General features: G+C 42.0%; 1 protein-coding gene and 1 long non-coding RNA gene across 2 annotated transcripts in view; one reads left to right on the top strand and one right to left on the bottom strand.

The window, feature by feature from the left end:
- The window catches only part of LOC104657951, a 208,348-nt gene that overhangs the window by 126,180 nt on the left and 63,009 nt on the right, over nt 1–19,159 (top strand). The window lies entirely within an intron of this gene.
- On the bottom strand, nt 3,327–4,834 carry LOC104654332 (fructose-bisphosphate aldolase A). The gene has a single exon (XM_010353465.2). It carries the CDS (start codon nt 4,644–4,646, stop codon nt 3,552–3,554), a length of 1,095 nt encoding a protein of 364 aa, XP_010351767.1. The 5' UTR covers nt 4,647–4,834; the 3' UTR covers nt 3,327–3,551.

The raw sequence follows: 19,159 nt of genomic DNA, 5'->3' as shown, positions 1-19,159 counted from the left end.
TCTCCCATGAGTATAATCAGCTCAAACAGAATAGCAGCTGCCCCAACTGGAGGGGCCTCACTACCTCTAATTTCCCACAGTTGCTTGCTTTTTAATCATTTATTTTACTTGCCAGCCACTGTGGGCACCCTTCTCACAAAGACACCACTTCTTTCCCTTCTTATATGTTAGCCAGGATGAAATGCCTCTGTGTATGGATGGATGTCTGTGCTTATAAGGGAGGCAATTCAGAGTCAAAACTATACGTTTGCCTGGATCAATTATTTATAGGCCAAGTGCCAAGTAATCAATTAGTTTGCTGTGCTCTGTGACTTAATTTCATTTTTAAGGTGACAAAATGATCATATTTTGGTTAATTGTTTAAGGCAGCAGTCCCCAGCCTTCTGGGGACCAGGGACTGGTTTCGTGGAAGATAATTTTTCTCTGGAAGTGGAGGTGCGGGGTGGTTTCAGATGAAACTGTTCCACCTCAAATCATCAAGCAGTAGGTTCTCATAAGGAGCATGCAACTTAAGTCCCCTTGCATGTGCAGTTCACAATAGGGTTCATGTTCCTATGAGAATTGAATGCCACCGCTGATCTGATAGGAGGTGGAGCTCAGGCAGTAAGGCTTGCTTGCCTGCTGCTCACCTCCTGGTGTGTGGCCTCGTTTGTAATAGGCCACGGACTACTAATACCAGTCCTTGACCCAGGGATTAGGGGCCCCTCGTTTAAGGCTTACTGGCTTTTGTGGAATACTAATCAAGCTTCAACAAGAAGTCAGTACAGATACAATTAATACCAACATTCACACCTAGTTCTCACTGGTCTAAGTTTTCACTAGCTTTTGACACTTTTACAGAGTCTCCTTCCTTAATTATTCCTAGGAATCCCCACAAGGGTTTACAAGTTGACAAGGTTTTCTCTGCCTGAGGTTTCTGTTTCCTTACTTCCGGTCCCTTTCCTTCACCTGTCCCAGGCTGGTTTCTGACCCCATTGTCTTGGAGAGCAGTTCTGATAATGGCCTCCAAGTCACCAAGTACAATGGATATTTTTTCAATGCCCTTTGTATTTCATCTATTGGCAATCCTTCTGCTGTTGTCCATAATCCTTTTTTCTTGAAGTTCTCTTATTCTTTGGTCCTTGTGATAGCACACCCTTCTTATATTCCTTCTAGCTATCTGGTTTCTTTGTCTAAAGGCTTTTCTTGAACATTTCACTCCACTGACCATTAATATTTGAGTTCTTCAAGATTGAACCCTAGACCTCTTTTCTTTTTCTTTTCTTTTCTTTTCTTTTTTTTTTTTTTTTTGAGACAGAGTCTCTCTCTGTCACCCAGGCTGGAGTACAGTGGCGTGATCTCGACTCACTGCAAGCTCCGCCTCCAGGGTTTACACCATTCTTCCGCCTCAGCCTCCGGAGTAGCTGGGACTACAGGTGCCCGCCACTGCGCCCAGCTAATTTTTTGTATATTTAGTAGAGATGGGGTTTCACCGTATTAGCCAGGATGGTCTCGATCTCCTGACCTCGTGATCTGCCTACCTCGGCCTCCTAAAGTGCTGGGATTACAGGCGTGAGCCACCGTGCCTGGCTCTTTTCTTTTAATTCTCTATATTCTTCCTAAGAGGCTTATTCATGTCCTCTACTTTAATTACTAGTCATGTGCCAGTCCTATCAAAATATATATCTATAGTCCGTATCTTGTCTTTGGGTTCTAAACCATTAATTACTAGTCATGTGCCAGTCATATCAAAATACGTATCTATAGTTCATATCTTGTCTTTGGGTTCTAAACCACATACGCCATTACCTATACAGCATCTTCTCTTGGATGCCTCGTGAACATCTCAAGTTTAACTTATCCCACAACAAATTCAAACTCCCTCCAAAATTAGGCCTCTTTCAGGGTTCCATAGCCCATTAAACATCACAGGCATCCAGTTATGCAAGTGAGAAAGCTGGGAATGATCTGCCTCACCTACCTCCCTACCATATGATATCTCTCACCAAGCCTGTATATTCTGTCTCCAGATATCTTGAGCCTGCCCGTGAGTCTCTATATTTGTCATCCTCTCCTAGTCCTGGAGAGCACAGTAGACTTCTCCACATTTTTAAATGCTATGTACTCCGTTCCTACTACAAAGCCTTTGCTCACATAGTTTCTTTCTTCTGCTCACATACCTCTATCCTCAAACTGTACCTCTTCAACCAATTGTTCCTGTATCTTCTTTAGCTGTCAAATTAAACATCCTTTATCCAGAAAGTCTTTCTTGACCCTCTGTAGTTCACTTGGTAATGGTGCTAATTATAGTTTTTGATTATAAACTCATTTCTGTGACTCTGATTGATACCTCTTTCCCACAGTGTGTTTTTGCTCTTAATGCCCCTGGGAGTCTCTTGAGCTCTTATGTAATGCAGAGGATGCATATATATAGGGTAAAAGGTATTCCTTACTAATTCTATTGATCAGAAATACCTGAGTCCTAGGTCTAATCTAGCCAAACACACTGTGATTCCTCATAGAGCTACTTTCCATTTCAAAGTAATATCACATGTAAATCATCTACAAAACAAAGCAAATAGAAATGCCTTATTGAAGAAAAGAATGGATTCCTATATGTGTGACTCCATATACCTCTACCCAAATCCTAAAATTATTTTGTAGCTTCAAAAGGGAAAGTGTCAGATGGATGCTAATGGCAGAGTATGTAAAATTGTTTCAGTCAAACCATTAAAGGAAAACTGGGAACAATATTTTGACTGATTTAGCACAACAAACAAATTGCACTGATATGCTTCTGAATTGCTTCTATCATGATCTTTAGCAGTTGTATAGTGTAAATCATTAGTCAATCAAGCACTCAATCTACCATGTGAACACTAACAAAAATAGGCTAGATATGATAATTAGGTGAAAGTCTGATCATTTATGAAAATGAAAACAGGACTTCTCTCAGTCGTGTGGTTGTATATGGCCATCTTGGTCCTCATATACTGCACCAGCTGTTATTCCATTACTGTAAGTTTCCCCTAAAGCATTGATGCATTCTTCAACTCATGATAAGTTTCGACATCTGAGACATGAAAAGTATTATGACTGGGTTTAGGTATTTTCAAAAGAATTCCATAGACTCGCAGAGTTCGATTTCCAATCACTATTTCCCTAATTGAAAATATCTCAGTGTGGTTGCTTGGGGAATGGAGAAACTATCTTTACAGGATACTTCTTAGGACATTGATAGGCAGACTTCAGGAAAAGACATGCATAACTAAGAAGCAGGAAATCTTAGCAAATATTAAAAGTCAAATGGTTGTATTCTAGAGTTGTATCCTATAGGTGGTAAAAAATTTTTTTTTTTTTTTTTTTTTTTTCCCCCTTAAATAGCTGTTTATTTGGCAGTGTGCTGGAAAGGGTGATGGACTTAGCATTCACAGACGACACCATACACCACTGTCACGAGGGAGGCAAGAGCGCGGGCAAGCCAGTCTGGAGCCCCGAGGAGGAGGCCCCCTCTTCAAGAGTGGGAGGGGGCGGGGCCTGGAGTGTTGGGGGCAGCCTGGGAACACCTCTGCTTAATAGGCGTGGTTAGAGATGAAGAGGGACTCGCTGGCAGCAGCCCCGGCATGACCGCTCGGGGTGTACTTTCCTTGACAGGCAAGGCTGTTGGCCAGGGCTCGCTTGACGTACTCCTCCTGTGCAGCCTTCAGGTTCTCCTTCTTCCCACCCCAGGCCTTCAGGGCAGAGGCCTGCAGGGCTCGGCCATAAGAGAAGGTCAGGGCCCAGGGCTTCAGCAGGGGGCACTTGTTAATGGCATTGAGGTTGATGGATGCCTCCTCCTCACTCTGGCCTCCAGACAGGAAGGTGATCCCAGTGACAGCCGGGGGGACTGTGCGGCGCAGCGCTGTGACGGTCGCCATGGCAATCTCCTCATGAGAAAACTTCTGGGTGCAAGCGTGCCCTGGGGTGACCATATTGGGCTTCAGCAAGGTGCCTTCCAGGTAGATGTGGTGGTCGCTCAGAGCCTTGTAGACAGCAGCCAGCACCTTCTCGGTCACATACTGGCAGCGCTTCAAGTCATGGTCCCCATCAGGGAGGATCTCAGGCTCCACGATGGGCACAATGCCATTCTGCTGGCAGATGCTGGCATAACGGGCCAGGACATTGGCATTTTCCATGATGGCGAGGGCTGAGGGGGTGTGTTCCCCAATCTTCAGCACACAACGCCACTTGGCGAAGTCAGCTCCATCCTTCTTGTACTGGGCACAGCGCTCAGACAGCCCATCCAACCCTTGGGTGGTAGTCTCGCCATTTGTCCCTGCCAGGGGAACCACGCCCTTGTCTACCTTGATGCCCACAACACCGCCCTTGGATTTTATAACTTGGGGGAAGGGACGACCATCATCCGCCTTCTGGTAGAGTGTCTCGTGGAAGAGGATGACACCCCCAATGCAGGGGTTCACTCGGTCGTCAGCTGTCAGCAGCAGCTGGCGGTAGAAGCGCCGGTTCTCCTCGGTGTTCTCGGTGCCAATGGACTGCAGCCTCTTGGCAATGCTCCCAGTGGACTCATCTGCAGCCAGGATGCCCTTGCCGGGTGCCACGATGCGGTGAGCGATGTCAGACAGCTCCTTCTTCTGCTCCGGGGTCAGCGCTGGATATTGGTAGGGCATGGTGCTGGTGGTAGCAAGTTCCTGGCACAGGAGAGGGGCGGGTGTGCAGGGTGCGGCGGCAGAGGGTGGCGGGCTGGCGAGTGGACTCAGGGTGCGAACGCGGAACTCGTCACCAGTACCCCTTCTGCGGCGCGTTCCGAGAGGAACGCAGCCGATTCAGCCTCGGAGGGGGCGGCGCAGGGGGCGGGGGTGGTAAAAAATTTTAAGGCAAACAGATGAACAATAAAAGACAAGCAGTCTAGTTGCAAGTTTCTCCAGGTTTTTCTGTGCATTTGTGGTCTCTGAAATATTGATTTTCCGTGACACCACTTCATCCCTAGGTAAAGTTTAAAATTGTCATATGTTTTACACACTTGGCGTGCCTCCTCTGGATATTTCCCAAATCAGAATAGACCTTCCATGAGCAAAAAGTAAGAGAGAGTTTTTGAGTCAAGAAGAATGAGCTTTGAGTCACCTTTTCCACAGATATTCTTATCAGAGTTTGTTTTTGTTTGAAAGCTGATCATTTGCTGATCTGCCATGAGATGTTGAATGGAGTTAGTGCTGTGCTACACTTCTGAACATTGGGAATCATTTGGAAATCGAATCTTCTAACACAATCAATGACTGCCATTTATCTTCCAAAGGTACATTTGACGAATCAGATTTTCTCATTTTCCTCCATTGTGACTTTCAAGCATGCTTCCTGTTAGAGGAGAAACAGAGAACTCTCCTTTCAACTGCTTTCCATACAATTAACATCGAAGAGAAACAAATGACTCTCAGTCACAGATAAAAAATTAGCCAATTACATACTGAAACTGGGACAAACAATAATGTCAATAAAATCGACTGGCACAAGAAGCCAGACCCATGGAACCAGAACGCTTGGCAGAAACGTAAGACTTTTAGTCTCTGCAGAATCTCACTCCCCTTCCAGTCTGCCACCCATTAGCACAACTGGACAAATAGACAATAGATAATGGAGACTGGAATAAAAAGCCGTGGCTCTGGCAGAGGTCATTTAGGGCCAATTTATCCAGGACAGCTGTATAAGTCTGTGGAATGGACAAAAGCACTTCCCTCTTCCCCCTACGCAAACCTTCACATAAAGGCGTTAACTTGGTAGCACTTGGGACAGACGAGCATTATTTCTCAGACATAATTCTTTTTTCTCTGGCATATAATTTGGAGGGGAAGAGAGCGATCGGTTAAAAATTCAAATACTTAAATCTTTGAACACTGTTTGTCAGACATTAAGAATAAATGTCTTGATTCAAGGTCAGGCGTCTTTGCAATGAAACGACCAGCCTGAGACATCACTGAGCTAGCCACCGCACCATCTTCACAGCGCATCACTCTCTGAGCGGTCAGGGACTTGAGGCACATCCATCTGGATTGAGTAGACAGGCCATGGTGATCCAAAGTGACAGATTCTGTTGCTCAATGGTCTTGTTGTTCCAGTTGATTAGACACAGCTTCAATTTTGACTAGGAGTTTAGAGATGGAGATGCTCAATGCATTCCAATTTGCAGTGATACTATTAAGGGGCTAGATATTGAGCTCCCATTGGTTATATGGAGTCTGTGTGGCACAGATAATAAGCTATAGGTTCCATTATCCCCTGTGTCTGAATCCCTCCCCAGAAGAAAGTTAGGTGCTTAGAGAGGTTTATTAACTATTTAACGCCACTTAGAATACCATTTCATGCATTATTGCTACAGTAATGCACTCTTACACTTGCAAGGGAGCAGAATAACCATTTCCATGAGAGGTGGAGAAATGCCACTTTGCCTTGGCCTCTGACATCCTCCTAACCATCTTCAATCATGCCATTTTCAGGGGGGAGTGGCCTTCATATATTATGGTCTATTGTGGGACAGGGAAAGGGGTGTGGCCTTACTTAAAATATAAGTTTGGACTCTTATGATTACAGTATTTTTTAAAGGCCAAAATACCTAGAGCAACTTTATAATAACCAAAAACCAGTTTGGACATAGTATCTTTTTGCTTGTGAGTGGGTTTATTTCTCTCCCCTTAAGGCTAGAGTGGCGTTGGTTATGGAATGCTTCTTTTCTGTCTAAGAAAGAGAGAAGTGGAAGAGGGACAGTGCTCCTTGTCCTGTGTCCTTTCAGATTGCACTAAATGTTTCCTCACACAGTATCCCGAGGGCTGGCTGCGGGGCCTGGGGAATGGGGTGATGAGCCAGGGTCAGCCCAGCACCCACAGCTGCCATCCGGACGTGGAGGAATGAGCCATGCCTTGTGATACCCACGTGAAGGTCTGATGACCACGCGGAGTGGCAGGCCTTGGAATCTAATAGAAAAGTCTTTGAAAATTTAATTGTCATATTATGTAACAGATTCCTGGACCCATTCATAAAGCATCAAAGTTGAGACTCAGATTTTTCTGTTCTAAAAGACAATGGACCTCTATTACACAACTTAAAGAAGAAAATCTCAAAATTGGCTCACTTGAAACCCTCAACAATTTTCTCTTCAGTTTTCTTTTTTCCCTGCTGCCTCTGACCTGCAAGCAAAACTCCACTGTAACTTGACGTAACTCTCCTGTCTCTAAGTGATTTAGAGAACAAAGGCAGCTTTAAGGAGGTGGGGGTCATCTTTTTCACAAGGTGTTTTCTGGGCTGACTTACCACACCAGGGACTATCCCGGAGTCATTTTAGCAGTCCAGTTCTGAACTGTGAGAGCAATAAATGTTGCTAAGGGGCTGCATTTCTCTTCAGAATAATGTCTGAGAAGTGTTACCACAGTAAGCATGCCAAGTCGAAGTCCAGCCAGCGTAAATGGGAAAGGCGTGTTCCCAAGGAGCGGCCTGAGACAGGGTTCCAGATATTGAAATATTCAGATTTGAAGCTTCTGGATGCCCTTTCAGTGACCGCAGATGAGTGTGTATGTGTAGATGGAGGAGAGGAAGGGCAGAGAGAACAATGCTTTTTACCCTTCAATTTTTCACCTTTAAAAAAATAAATTAATAGACTTTATCTTTTAGAGCAGGTTTTAAGTTTACAGAAAAATGAGCAGAAACTAGAGAGTTCCCTTACACCCACTCACCACCTCCTCCCATTTTCCCTATGATGAACATTTTGCATCAGTGTGGACTATTTGTTGTAATCAATAAACTGGTAATGATATGTTCTTATGAATTAAAGTTTATGGTTTACATTAGGGCTCACTCTTTGTTTTGTACCTTCTATCGGTTTTGACAAATGTATATTAAGAAGCATCCACCACTATGGTTCACACAGAATAGTGTCACTGCCCTAAAAGTTCCCTGTGCTCCACCTATTTCTCTCTCTGTCTGCTAATCCCTGGAAACCACCGATCTTTTTACTGTTTCCGTAGTTTTGCCTTTTCCAGAAAATCATGTAGTAGGAATCATATATACTATAGGATTCCAACTTTTCAGATTTTTTTTTTTAATTTAGGAGTGTGCATTTACACTTACTTCAGGTCTTTTTGTGGTTTGATAGCTCATTCCTTTTCATCACTGAATAATATTCCATTGTGTAGAAGTAACAGTTTATCCACTCACCTGCTGAAGGACATCGTGGCCGCTTACAAGTTTTGGCAGTTATGAATAAAGGTGATGCAAACATTCATGTGCAGGTTTTAGTGAAGGAATAAGTTTTCTGCCTCTCAGTTTTTTAGTACACAACTTTAAGAATTTATATTAGAAATCTCAGCCCAGATTCATATAACCCATGATCAGGGAAGAATGATAAGTATAACAAACACACATCCCAGACATAGCACATGGCCTTGCAATTATAGTTGCTTAATAAATGTTAAATGAACAATTGAATGAGCAAATCAATAGGCTCACTTGGAGTGTTGTGAACTGAATAGTGCCCTCCCTGCTGCCAATTCGTATGTTGAAGTCCTAACTCCCACAGTGACTTGGAGATAGGACCTAAGGATGTAATTAAGAATAAATAAAGTTATAAGGGTGGGGTCCTCATTCGATAGAACTGATGTCCTTGTAACAAGAGGAAGAGACATAAGAGGTGTGTGTGTGTGTGTGTGTGTGTGTGTGTGTGTGTGTATAAATAGTAGGAAAGCAACTGTCTACAATTTAGGAAAAGAGGCCTCACCAGAAACCAGAAATCTTGGACTTTGACCCTCCAGAACTGTGGGAAAATGTATTTCTTTTGTTTAAACCACCCAGTCTGTGGTATTTTGTTACGGCAGACTGAATAAACTCATATGCAGGGTCGCTCATGGTGTTATTGGTAAGCTTCGGGTAAAGAGTAGAGACGTAGCTTTGTCTATTCTGGGCAGCCTGTGGATTTGCATAGACAAGAGCCCATTCACCCTAGGCTCAGGGGGAACTTCACTCTACAGAAGCTGCTGGAAGGGGATCTAATAAGGCATTTCTGACTATTTTCTTGGATTGTCTCCCGTATCTGGAATTCCTAGAGGTGGGATTTCTAGGTTATATGTGTTGCCATGTTACCAAAAATACCCATTTACACTTCTACCAGGAGATTTTTACCACATTTTCCAAAGTGAGCTGTTATCACTATAAAGAATGAAAGTAATATAAACTTGTCAACTTCATAAGCGAAACATAACTGACAGTTTTTTAAGTTGGTATTTGTTTGTACTTATTGAGGTGGAGTATTTTTATTTCTTCTGTGACTTGCCAATTTATATCTTTTGTTCTTTTTACTATGTGTTCGTATTTTTCATATTAAGTTGTAAGAAAACTTTATATATTAAGAAGACTAACTCTATCTGTTCCATAAGTTGCACATTTTTTTTTCATGACTTTCTTTTGACATATAATTTTGTGTAGGTATTTTGAGTGTACGATTCTTCTTAATTTTTATGTGACTGTAATATATTGGTGTATTCATTTTTTCTACCTTAGGCATCGTATTCTCACCCATAACAAGGTTTTATATATGTGTGGTGTGTGTGTGTGTGTGTGTGTGTGTGTGTGTATTTGCATCTAGTACTAAGTTGTTTTGATTTTTGCAATTACATCTCTAATCATCCTGGAAATTCTTTGTGTATAAAGTCCACAATTGGAATCTCCTTCTGACGCTTTTCAAAGTATGAATTAGCTTCCTTCTCTTTCTAATCCTTTTCTCTATTTCTCACTGCCTTGAAAGAAAAAATTGGAACTAAGTTTGAAGATCTTCCATCAATAGTCTAAAAGAAGGGTCAAGAAAAGAGAGCTAGGAAAAGAGGATAGAAAGAAAAAAGATCAGGAGAAAGTTTTTGATTTAAAAAGCCAAGTAGAAAAGTCACTTTAGTTTTTCCATCTTCAAAATAAGCAGGTTGGACAGGATAATCTGTGGAGCTCCATTCCAGCTCAACTTTACAGGATTTGAGGATTCTGAGGGCAAACCACATCTCTTATCCCCTGTCTTTCTAAAATGAGACTAGTGTACCCTAAACAGCTATAAGCCAAAATGACTTCTAAACTCAGGAAATACTGGAACCAGAAAGAATCTTAGAGGACTTTTAACCTCAATCAAATCATTTTGCTGATAAAGACACTGAGTCCCAGAGAGGTTAAAGGACCTACCCAAGGTCCCAGAACTGGTCAGCTGCAAAGTTCCAAAGTTGGCCTAGGGCTCAGGCCCCCAGACCTACATGCAACTACCCTTCCTCCCAGATCTTCAGCCACTCTATTTTTATGCTTGCCTTCCTTTTCTTGCACTTCTTTTTGTTCAGAATTCATTTCACTCCAATTATGACTTTACCCGTCCACTAGATATGACAGTGTTTGACAGTGAAAGCTGAGAAAGAAGGTGGCTTGCAACAGGAAATATGTAACGGATAGCTTCTTTCTCTTAGATTTGCTGTGTGAGGCCACTGTGTGCTTTAGCCACCTCAGGCACTTTAAAATATTTTCCCCTGGGAGCCCAGAGATCTTTTCACTTCTTCTGAGCATCTGATTGCAGCCGACACAACAAATCTTCCATTTTTGCCTAAAAGCAATGAAATGATTACCTATATCCTTAATTTAAATTCCCACTGACAGCTCAGACACTGTTGCAGCTGGAGGGGGCGAGCTGACCTTCACATCTATTGTCAGTGCAGAGACAGAGGGGAATTTTATTGACCAGAGAAGATAATGTGCATTAGGGAAGCCAAGCAAGGATGCTCTGACCTATCGGAATATAGCACAGGGTCAAAGGGCAGAGGATTAGAGCTCCATTGCATCGTTAGTGTAAATGCCAATTGCGTCCCTTTGTGTGCTTTGCTAGGATTCTCAGCTGACCACCGATACCTCAGGGACTGGCAAGAGAGCCTCTTTCAGCTGCTCTTTGCTTATCTATGGTATTGAGAAAAGCTTGCTGCCAGTCCCCTTGGGGCTACCGCTTGACAAAAGAGAAAACAACCCATTGCAAGATCACGAATCCCAGAAATTCCATCTGCATATTTCCAGAGCCTCTGGTACACTGGGTCACTCCTTAGTGGCGCAGTTTACTGTATTTGCCTTTAGAAATGAACCCTCAGAAATTACTCCGGGGAATGCCCAGTGAACAACTCTGCTTTTCCCCACTCCCTCTTCTGCTAAGTGTCTCTGAAAAGTGCCTCTCTAGAGACACTTGTTCCTGGTAATACCCAGCCCCAGTAATGCGTGAGTCCTGGATATTTTTGTTGTTTACTTCATTTCTCACATTCAATATACAGTAGAAACAGAGCAGGCTTTGGGGCGTAGTGTGAGTTCATCAGATGTCTTGGGAACTGACTCTCTTAGGGGCTGTCTTTCTCTACTGCAGGGACCCAGCACTGTTCTTTCTACATGGCAAGCACTCTCCTACATGCTTTACATACATTTTCTCATTAGGTATGTATTACTAGTATCCCCCCTTGACAAATAAAGAAACCGTGGTGGAAAAACTAAGTAACTTCCCCAGGATGATACAGGGAGCAAGTGTAGGAAATGTGATGTGAACCCAAAGCTTTTGAGCTTTTGACTCCAAAACTCAGGTCCTTAGTCCCCGAATTTTTCACCAGGGCTTTCTCTTTCCCTATAGTAGACACTCTTGGCACTCCACCAGATCCACGTGAGCCAGCAGTGCATCACTCCCTCAGTACTGTCAGTGTTGACCCTTGACAGCTCATGGCCTCCTCTCCTACCTTGGAAGTTATTTCTCACCCCACTGCCCCATTGCCACTTTATTTCTGGAGTAGCTCACAGTCACTAATTGATCAGCTTGAGGTTCAAAAGGCTGGTTCCCTTACCACAAGCATGACCAACTCTGAAGAGTAATGCTTGCTCCAGAGTTCTCTGTGAGATCGGGAGAAAGCTGGACCCCAGTGAAGACCACATCCTTACTTAGCTTAATTTCTTGTCCTAGCCTACTTTCCTCACCTGCCCCCACAATGCACACTCACACTTTTTGATTTTTGAGACTAATTTCTTAATAAATAGCTTGAATAAAAATCCCCATCTCAGGCTCTTCTTCTATGGAAGCAAAACTCAAATACTTCCCATCACTCTTCCCACCCATCTGTATTGGCTTCATCCGCAGACCAATTCTCCCCTTATGGCATCAATATGGCACCAGTAGTTCCAGATCTACATGGTGTCCTTGCACACACAGCTCCTTTCTCACCTAACATTTGGGCAATCCTTTAAGATAAGGTCTCATTGGTCAGTCTGGGCCCCATGCCAGTGTGCTGGGGTGAAATAGACCCATGTGATTGACAGATGCACATGGAGAGAGACAGTGTCAACAGAGATGAAGAGTGCTGAGATGCCAGCAGGAAGTAGTTCATGGGGCCAAGAAGACTGACAGAACAGTGTGAGGTTTCTTTTAAGCTTTGCTGGCATGTCATAGTCATCACAGGATAGAGAAAACTTGCATTCACATGTCCTATCAGACTGGAACCAGGAAAACTGTCACCATGGTTAGATGGTGTGGCTCCTGGTAAACATGGGGCCAGGGTTCTCTGGGTGAGGGGCAGAGGGAAATAAAAAGGAAAGGAGTGGAGATCCAGGAGATCACAGACATCCATCCAGGTCTGGGTCTGTATGGGCAAATGGGCAACTGGATGGGAGATAATAAAACCTGTTTTGCATAATTCTCTGGATTCCATGTATGTTTGTAATTGGCCGTTGAAAATAAGCTTTTCTTCTGATAATCAATGGTAGCTGTAACTTTCCAGATATTGTAGAGATTAACAGCACATTGAGTCTCCCAACAACTCTGTAAGGTAGGTGGTATTAGCCCCAGTACAGACAAGAGAAGAGTGGCTTCTCAAAATTACACAGCAAATCTGAACCCAAGCCAAGATGCCAGCTTCGTGTCTTTGGTACTTCATGAGCTAGCAGATGGTGGCTTTGTATTTGCTAGGCAGAGGCTAGGGAGCTTTATAAGCTAGAGGAGAGTCTGAGTAATAAACAAAGGAATGAAGGTCAAAGTTTTCCCTTCCCCCTTTCTGATGAGCCAGTCCAGGATACATCTACAACTACTGGCCACTAATGACTACTGAGGTAAAACAGGTTATGGGCACTATAGTTACAATTTTATCTATTAGGGGCTCAGCATGGAGCCAGAACAGGGCTTGGCTGGTTTCAGACAGGGCAGATTGTGAGGCCAAGACCCTGAGCATACACCCACTGGGGAGACTCAGACAACTTGGGCAGATTTTCAGGGTAGTATGGAGGAAGGTCTAGACTGACAGGTTGTGCCCAGCAGGAGGAGGGTGCAGTCACACAGGTGTTATGTGGTATTCGGCCGAGATAGGTGGTGATTGTTATCACAGAGGTCCAGCAAGGATCTTCAGTGATGATAGGAGTGTTAGGGCAAACCATGAACAGGTAGCAATCAGAGCAAATAAGGGTCTCGGCCAGAATTTTAATTCACTAAAGGCCTAAAGAAGGGGAAGCAGAACTTTACTTGCCGGAATTGAAGCTCCAGTTCTCAAGTTTATTGCGGCTGGCCATGGGCCACAGTAAATGCCCGGGGGACAAGATTGGTCATCAACAGAGGTTTGAAAGGAAGCCAGCAAAAAGGTCCTGGGATTCCCTTGGAGACCTCAAGATTTTGCAGGGATTGGATGGTGTCTTCATTTATTCAGGTTGTTATAACAAAATAATACCAACAAGAAGACTTATGAACAATAGACAGGGTAACTTATAAACAACAGAAATTTTTTGTTTACAGTCCTGCAAGCTGGAAAGTTTAAGATCAAGGTGCCAACAGATTCAGTTTCTAGTGAGGACTTGCTCTCTGCTTTGCAGATGGCACTATGACACTGCAATCCTCATATGGTGAAAGGAGCAAACAAGCTCCTTGGGGCCTCTTGTATAAGGGCACTAATCCTATTCATGAGGGCTCTGCTCTCATCACCTACTCGCCTCCCAAAAGCCCCACCTCTTAATACTATTGGGGACGAATTTTTGGAGGAGACAAACATGTAGACTGTAGCAGAAGTCCTGTGTGAATAAGTGGGTGTAAATGCATGACATTTAGTGTATTAAAGTTATTAAGACTTCGTTTTAATCCATAGCTGAAGAGGTCTACAGACACAATAGTTACTATGACTGAGTAACACATCATCCTAAGACTTAGTAGCAGAAAACAAACACTTTATTTTACTTACACTTCCCATGGGTCAAGAATTCAGAGGATACAGAAAAGGCAGCTTTCTTCTCCACTATGATGTCTGGGGCCTCAGCCAGCAAGACTCAAAGGCTAATGGCGACCTGGTGGCTGGGACTGAAATCATCTAGAGGTGTCTTCACTCACATGTTTGGTTGTCCATGTTGGCTGTCATAAAGGACAAGAAAGACTCAGGAAAATCTGCCATCTGCAGAACACATAGAGGGTTGCAGAGTGTGCCAACATGGAGCTACAGTCCTCACTTGTAGAGGGCACGAAGTTGGGGGTAGATTAGTGTTATGCATAATCAAAGTTTTCAGACTCAAAATCACCTTTGAGTCTGCTGCAGCCACATGCCAAAACGTGACAGATAAACTTATTTATCATCTTTCTGGGGCTCCCACCTTTTCTCAAGACCACTTAGTAGCAGCCTCCAATTCAAGCAGGACATGATCTGAATAGTTTGGGAAATAGTTATGAAAATGGGTGTGAAAATTATAATGACTAGGTCAAAGAATGTTATTGCTGGAAGGGATTTTGGCAGCTATCTAATTCAGTAATGTTTAACAATTAATAAATGATCTTAACCTCTTTTATTCAAACAAAACATAAGGTCAATGACAGATATTTAGACAGAGAGACACACAGCTGATCTGATGAGAGCAGAGATGGAGGTCCACAGCAGTCACCTACTCAGTTGCTCCTTGGACACCTGTGTGGAACCCTAATGGCTTTATGCCATGATGAGGATATTGAATCCCAGAGAGACAAAACGAATCACCCAAGGTGACCCAGCCGATTTTTGATGAAGATAAGACATCCCATGCTCATGGATAGGAAGAATCAATATCATGAAAGTGGCCATACCTCCCAAAGTAATGTATAGATTCAATGCTATCCCCATTAAGCTACCACTGACTTTCTTCAAAGAATTAGAAAAAAAACACTTTAAATTTCATATGGAACCAAAAAAGAGCCCATATAGCCAAGAAAATTCTAAGCAAAAAGAACAAAGCTGGAGGCATCACGCTACCTAACTTCAGACTATCCTAAAGGCTACAGTAACAAAAACAGCATGGTACTGGTACCAAAACAGATAAACAGGCCAATGGAACAGAACAGAGGCCTCAGAAATAATGCCACACATCTACAACCATCTGATCTTTGACAAACCTGACAAAAACAAGAAATGGGGAAAGGATTCCCTATTTAATAAATGGTGTTGGGAAAACTGGCTAGACATATGTAGAAAACTGAAACTGGACCCCTTCCTTATACATTATACAAAAGTTAACTCAAGATGGATTAAAGACTTAAACGTAAGACCTACAACCATAAAAACCCTAGAAGAAAACCTAGGAAATATCATTCAGGTCATAGACATGGGCAAAGACTTCATGACTAAAACACCAAAACCAATGGCAACAAAAGGCAAAATTGACAAATGGGATCTAAGTAAACTAAAGAGCTTTTGCACAGCAAAAGAAACTATCATCAGACTGAACAGGGAACCTAAAGAATGGGAGAAAATTTTTGCAATCTATCCATCTGACAAAGGGCTAATATTCAGAATCTACAAATAACTTAAACATATTTACAAGAAAAAACCAATTACCCCATCAAAAACCGGGAAAATGATATGAACAAACACTTCTCAAAAGAAGACATTTATGCCACCAACAAACATGAACAAAAGTTCATCATCACTGGTCATTAGAGAAATGCAAATCAAAACCACAATGAGATATCATCTCACACAAGTTAGAATGGTGATCATTAAAAAGTCAGGAAACAATAGATGCTGGAGAAGATGTGGAGAAATAGGAACACTTTTACACTGTTGGTGAGAGTGTAAATTAGTTCAACCATTGTGGAAGACAGTGTGGCAATTCCTCAAGGTTCTAGCACCAGAAATACCATTTGACCCAGCAATCCCATTATAGGTATACACTTAAAGGATTATAAATCAATTTACTATAAAGACACATGCACACGTATGTTTACTGCAGGACTGTTCACAATAGCAAAGACTTGGAACCAACCCAAATGCCCATCAACTATAGACTGGATAAAGAAAATGTGGCACATATATACCATGGACTACTATGTGGTCATAAAAAAGGATGAGTTCATGTCTTTTGCAGGGACATGGATGAAGCTGGAAGCCATCATTCTCAGAAAACTAACACAAGAACAGAAAACCAAACACCGCATGTTCTCACCCATAAGTGGGAGTTGAACAATGAGAACACATGGACACAGGGAGGGGAACATCACACACTAGGACCTGTTGGGAGGTGGAGGTTTAGGGGAGGGATAACATTAGGAGAAAAACCTAATGTAGATGATGATTGATGGGTGCAGCAAACCACCATGGCACATGTATACCTATGATACAAACCTGCATATTCTGCACATGTATCCTAGAACTTAAAGTATTTTAAAAAAAGAAAGTTTAGGGTGAGAAGAGCCTGCTATAGAAGAGTCAGGTATTAGATAAGAAATTATATGTATCTTAGGCTTTATATTATTTCCCTAACATTAATGATATGCTATTAATTATTAAGAGATACAAGTTAAACAAAAGGAATGAAACTCAGGATTCTAACTCTCAGACTAGGGCTATTTCTATATTTTAAATGAATACTTTTAATATATATTACATAAGTAGCATTTTTATTTTAGAAGATTTTAAAGATACAGACATGTACAAGAAAATAAAAATCATTCTTAATCCCATCATGAAGGAATAGCCATTTTTAACATTTTAGCGTTTGCCTTTCAGCCTTTTAATCTTTGTATATACACATAGGAACCAAACACAAACATTGATTTACAACCTGGTTTTTTCTCTTCATAATTTCATATGAGTATTTCCCATGTCATTAATTTTTTATAACATCATTTTAATGGTTTCATAACAGTCAATCCTAAGGCAGTACCATGATTTATTTATCAGTTCTCCTGTTATAAGATATTCTATCTATTTCTTCTATTTCTTCCTTTTTGCAACCATAAAGTAAATTGTGACCAACACCTTTGCAGATATATCATGCACATCTGGGTTAATTTGATTATGACACATTCCTGGGAGTGGATTTCTGGGTGAAAATGTACAAACATTTTTTAAAGTTTTTTGAAACCTTCTGAAAAATGGGCTGGGCTTCCTTCTCTATAGCACCAGGGTGCTTCTTCCTAAAAGGCCACTCTGCATTGCATGGTACAGATGTTCACCCTTGGGAAGACCGATATTCATTGTTTTTAGTTCTCTTTACAAGATAGAACCATAGCAACATAGAATTGGAAGGAACTTCAGAAGCTAGAAGCTAGATGAACCGTCTCTGTCTCTATTCTAACTAGTAGAATTTAACCTGAGAGTGGGGAAAGTGGGGAGAAAATTAGCAACAGGAAAATTTTAAGATGATACCATTCCAGGGTCATTTACAAAGGTAACATGATTTACTATAGCTCTAGTTTGAATATTTGACCCTCCAAACCTCACATTGAAATTTGATCTTCAATACTGGAGGTGGGGCCTAATGGTAGGGGTTTAGGTCATGAAGGAGAATCCCTCATTAATGGCTTGATTCTGTCCTCACAGTAATAAGTGAGTTCTCGCTCTATTAGTGCCTATGAGAGTTCCCTTGAGAACTGGTTGTTAAAAAGAACCTGACACCCTTCCCCTCGCTCTTGCTTCCTGTCTTGCCACATAATTTGCACACACTGGCTCCCCCTTGCCTTCTGCTATGAGTGGAAGTTTCCCGAGGCCCTCGCCAGAAGCAGAAGCTGGTGCCATGCCTCTTGTACAGCCTGCAGAATTGTGAACCAAATCAACTTCTTTTCCTTATAAATTATACAGCCTCAGGCATTTCCTTATAGCAACACAAATGGACTAATGCATTTATAATGAGATAAGAATTAGGATTTATTGCTCTAGCCTTAGTTGGTATTTAGGTGTATCTAGCTGTTCTCAAAGGACTGGTGGGGTGTGCCTGGCAGGAGTGTATTCAATAGAGCATCTTAAGGAAACCTAGTTGATTAAGGGAACTTAGAAGGAATGGAGGATTCTGAACACAAGGATTATCTCCAGGCCTGTATGAGTTTCTTATTCAAATCATCACAAATATTTTATTTGTTACTTTAGGGGCTTAAAATAACAGAAATGTATTCTTACATTTCTGGAGGCCACAGGTCCAAAGTGAGTTTTATGGAGGTAAAATCAAGATGTAGACAGGGTTTGTTCATTGTGGAAGCTTCAGGGGATAATCTATGCTTTAGCTCTTCCAGCTTTTGGTGGCTGCCAGCATTCTTTGACTTATGATCACATAATTCCAATTTTTGCTTCTATTGTCACAACACTTTTTCCTGTTCTGTATTCAAACCTCTCTGCCTCCCACTCATAAGGACACTTCTGATTACATTTGGGGTCCATTCAAATAATTCATGGTAATCTACCTGTGTCAAAAATCCTCATTTTAATTATATCTAATCAGTAGTCACTTTTGTCATATAATTTAACATTCAAAAAGTTTGGCGATTAGGGCCTGGATATCTTTGGGGGGTCATTTTTTTGGCTACCGCAAGGACAAAATGCAAAACTTTGCTAAATTTGGGGTCAAGGAAGTTATGATAAGAATGTCAAGGGAAAAAAGCCATGTCTTTAAAGTCTAGATACCGGTAGACTGGGCTAAGCAACCAGGAGCAAAAACAAGGCAGCAGCAGTATTGGGGAACTTAATGTCAGTCGCTGAAGTCATTATTCACAATGTAAGCACCTTTGTCTCAAATATCAGTGCTCTTGGCCTTGGACTCAGCACTTAGCTTGGAAGACAGTAGTATAATCATGTGCTTAGCTTCCACCTTTGTTATTACTATAGCAATCTGGAATAGAAAAGAAAGAAATTTTTAAAAATTTAGCCAAAAAGACTGATATTCAGAGCCTGCA

Source organism: Rhinopithecus roxellana, chromosome 5 (genome assembly GCF_007565055.1).
Source record: "Rhinopithecus roxellana isolate Shanxi Qingling chromosome 5, ASM756505v1, whole genome shotgun sequence".
Lineage (NCBI taxonomy): Eukaryota > Metazoa > Chordata > Mammalia > Primates > Cercopithecidae > Rhinopithecus > Rhinopithecus roxellana.
The sequence above is the reverse complement of the archived record's forward strand: the minus strand, read 5'-3'. Positions and strand labels throughout refer to the sequence as shown.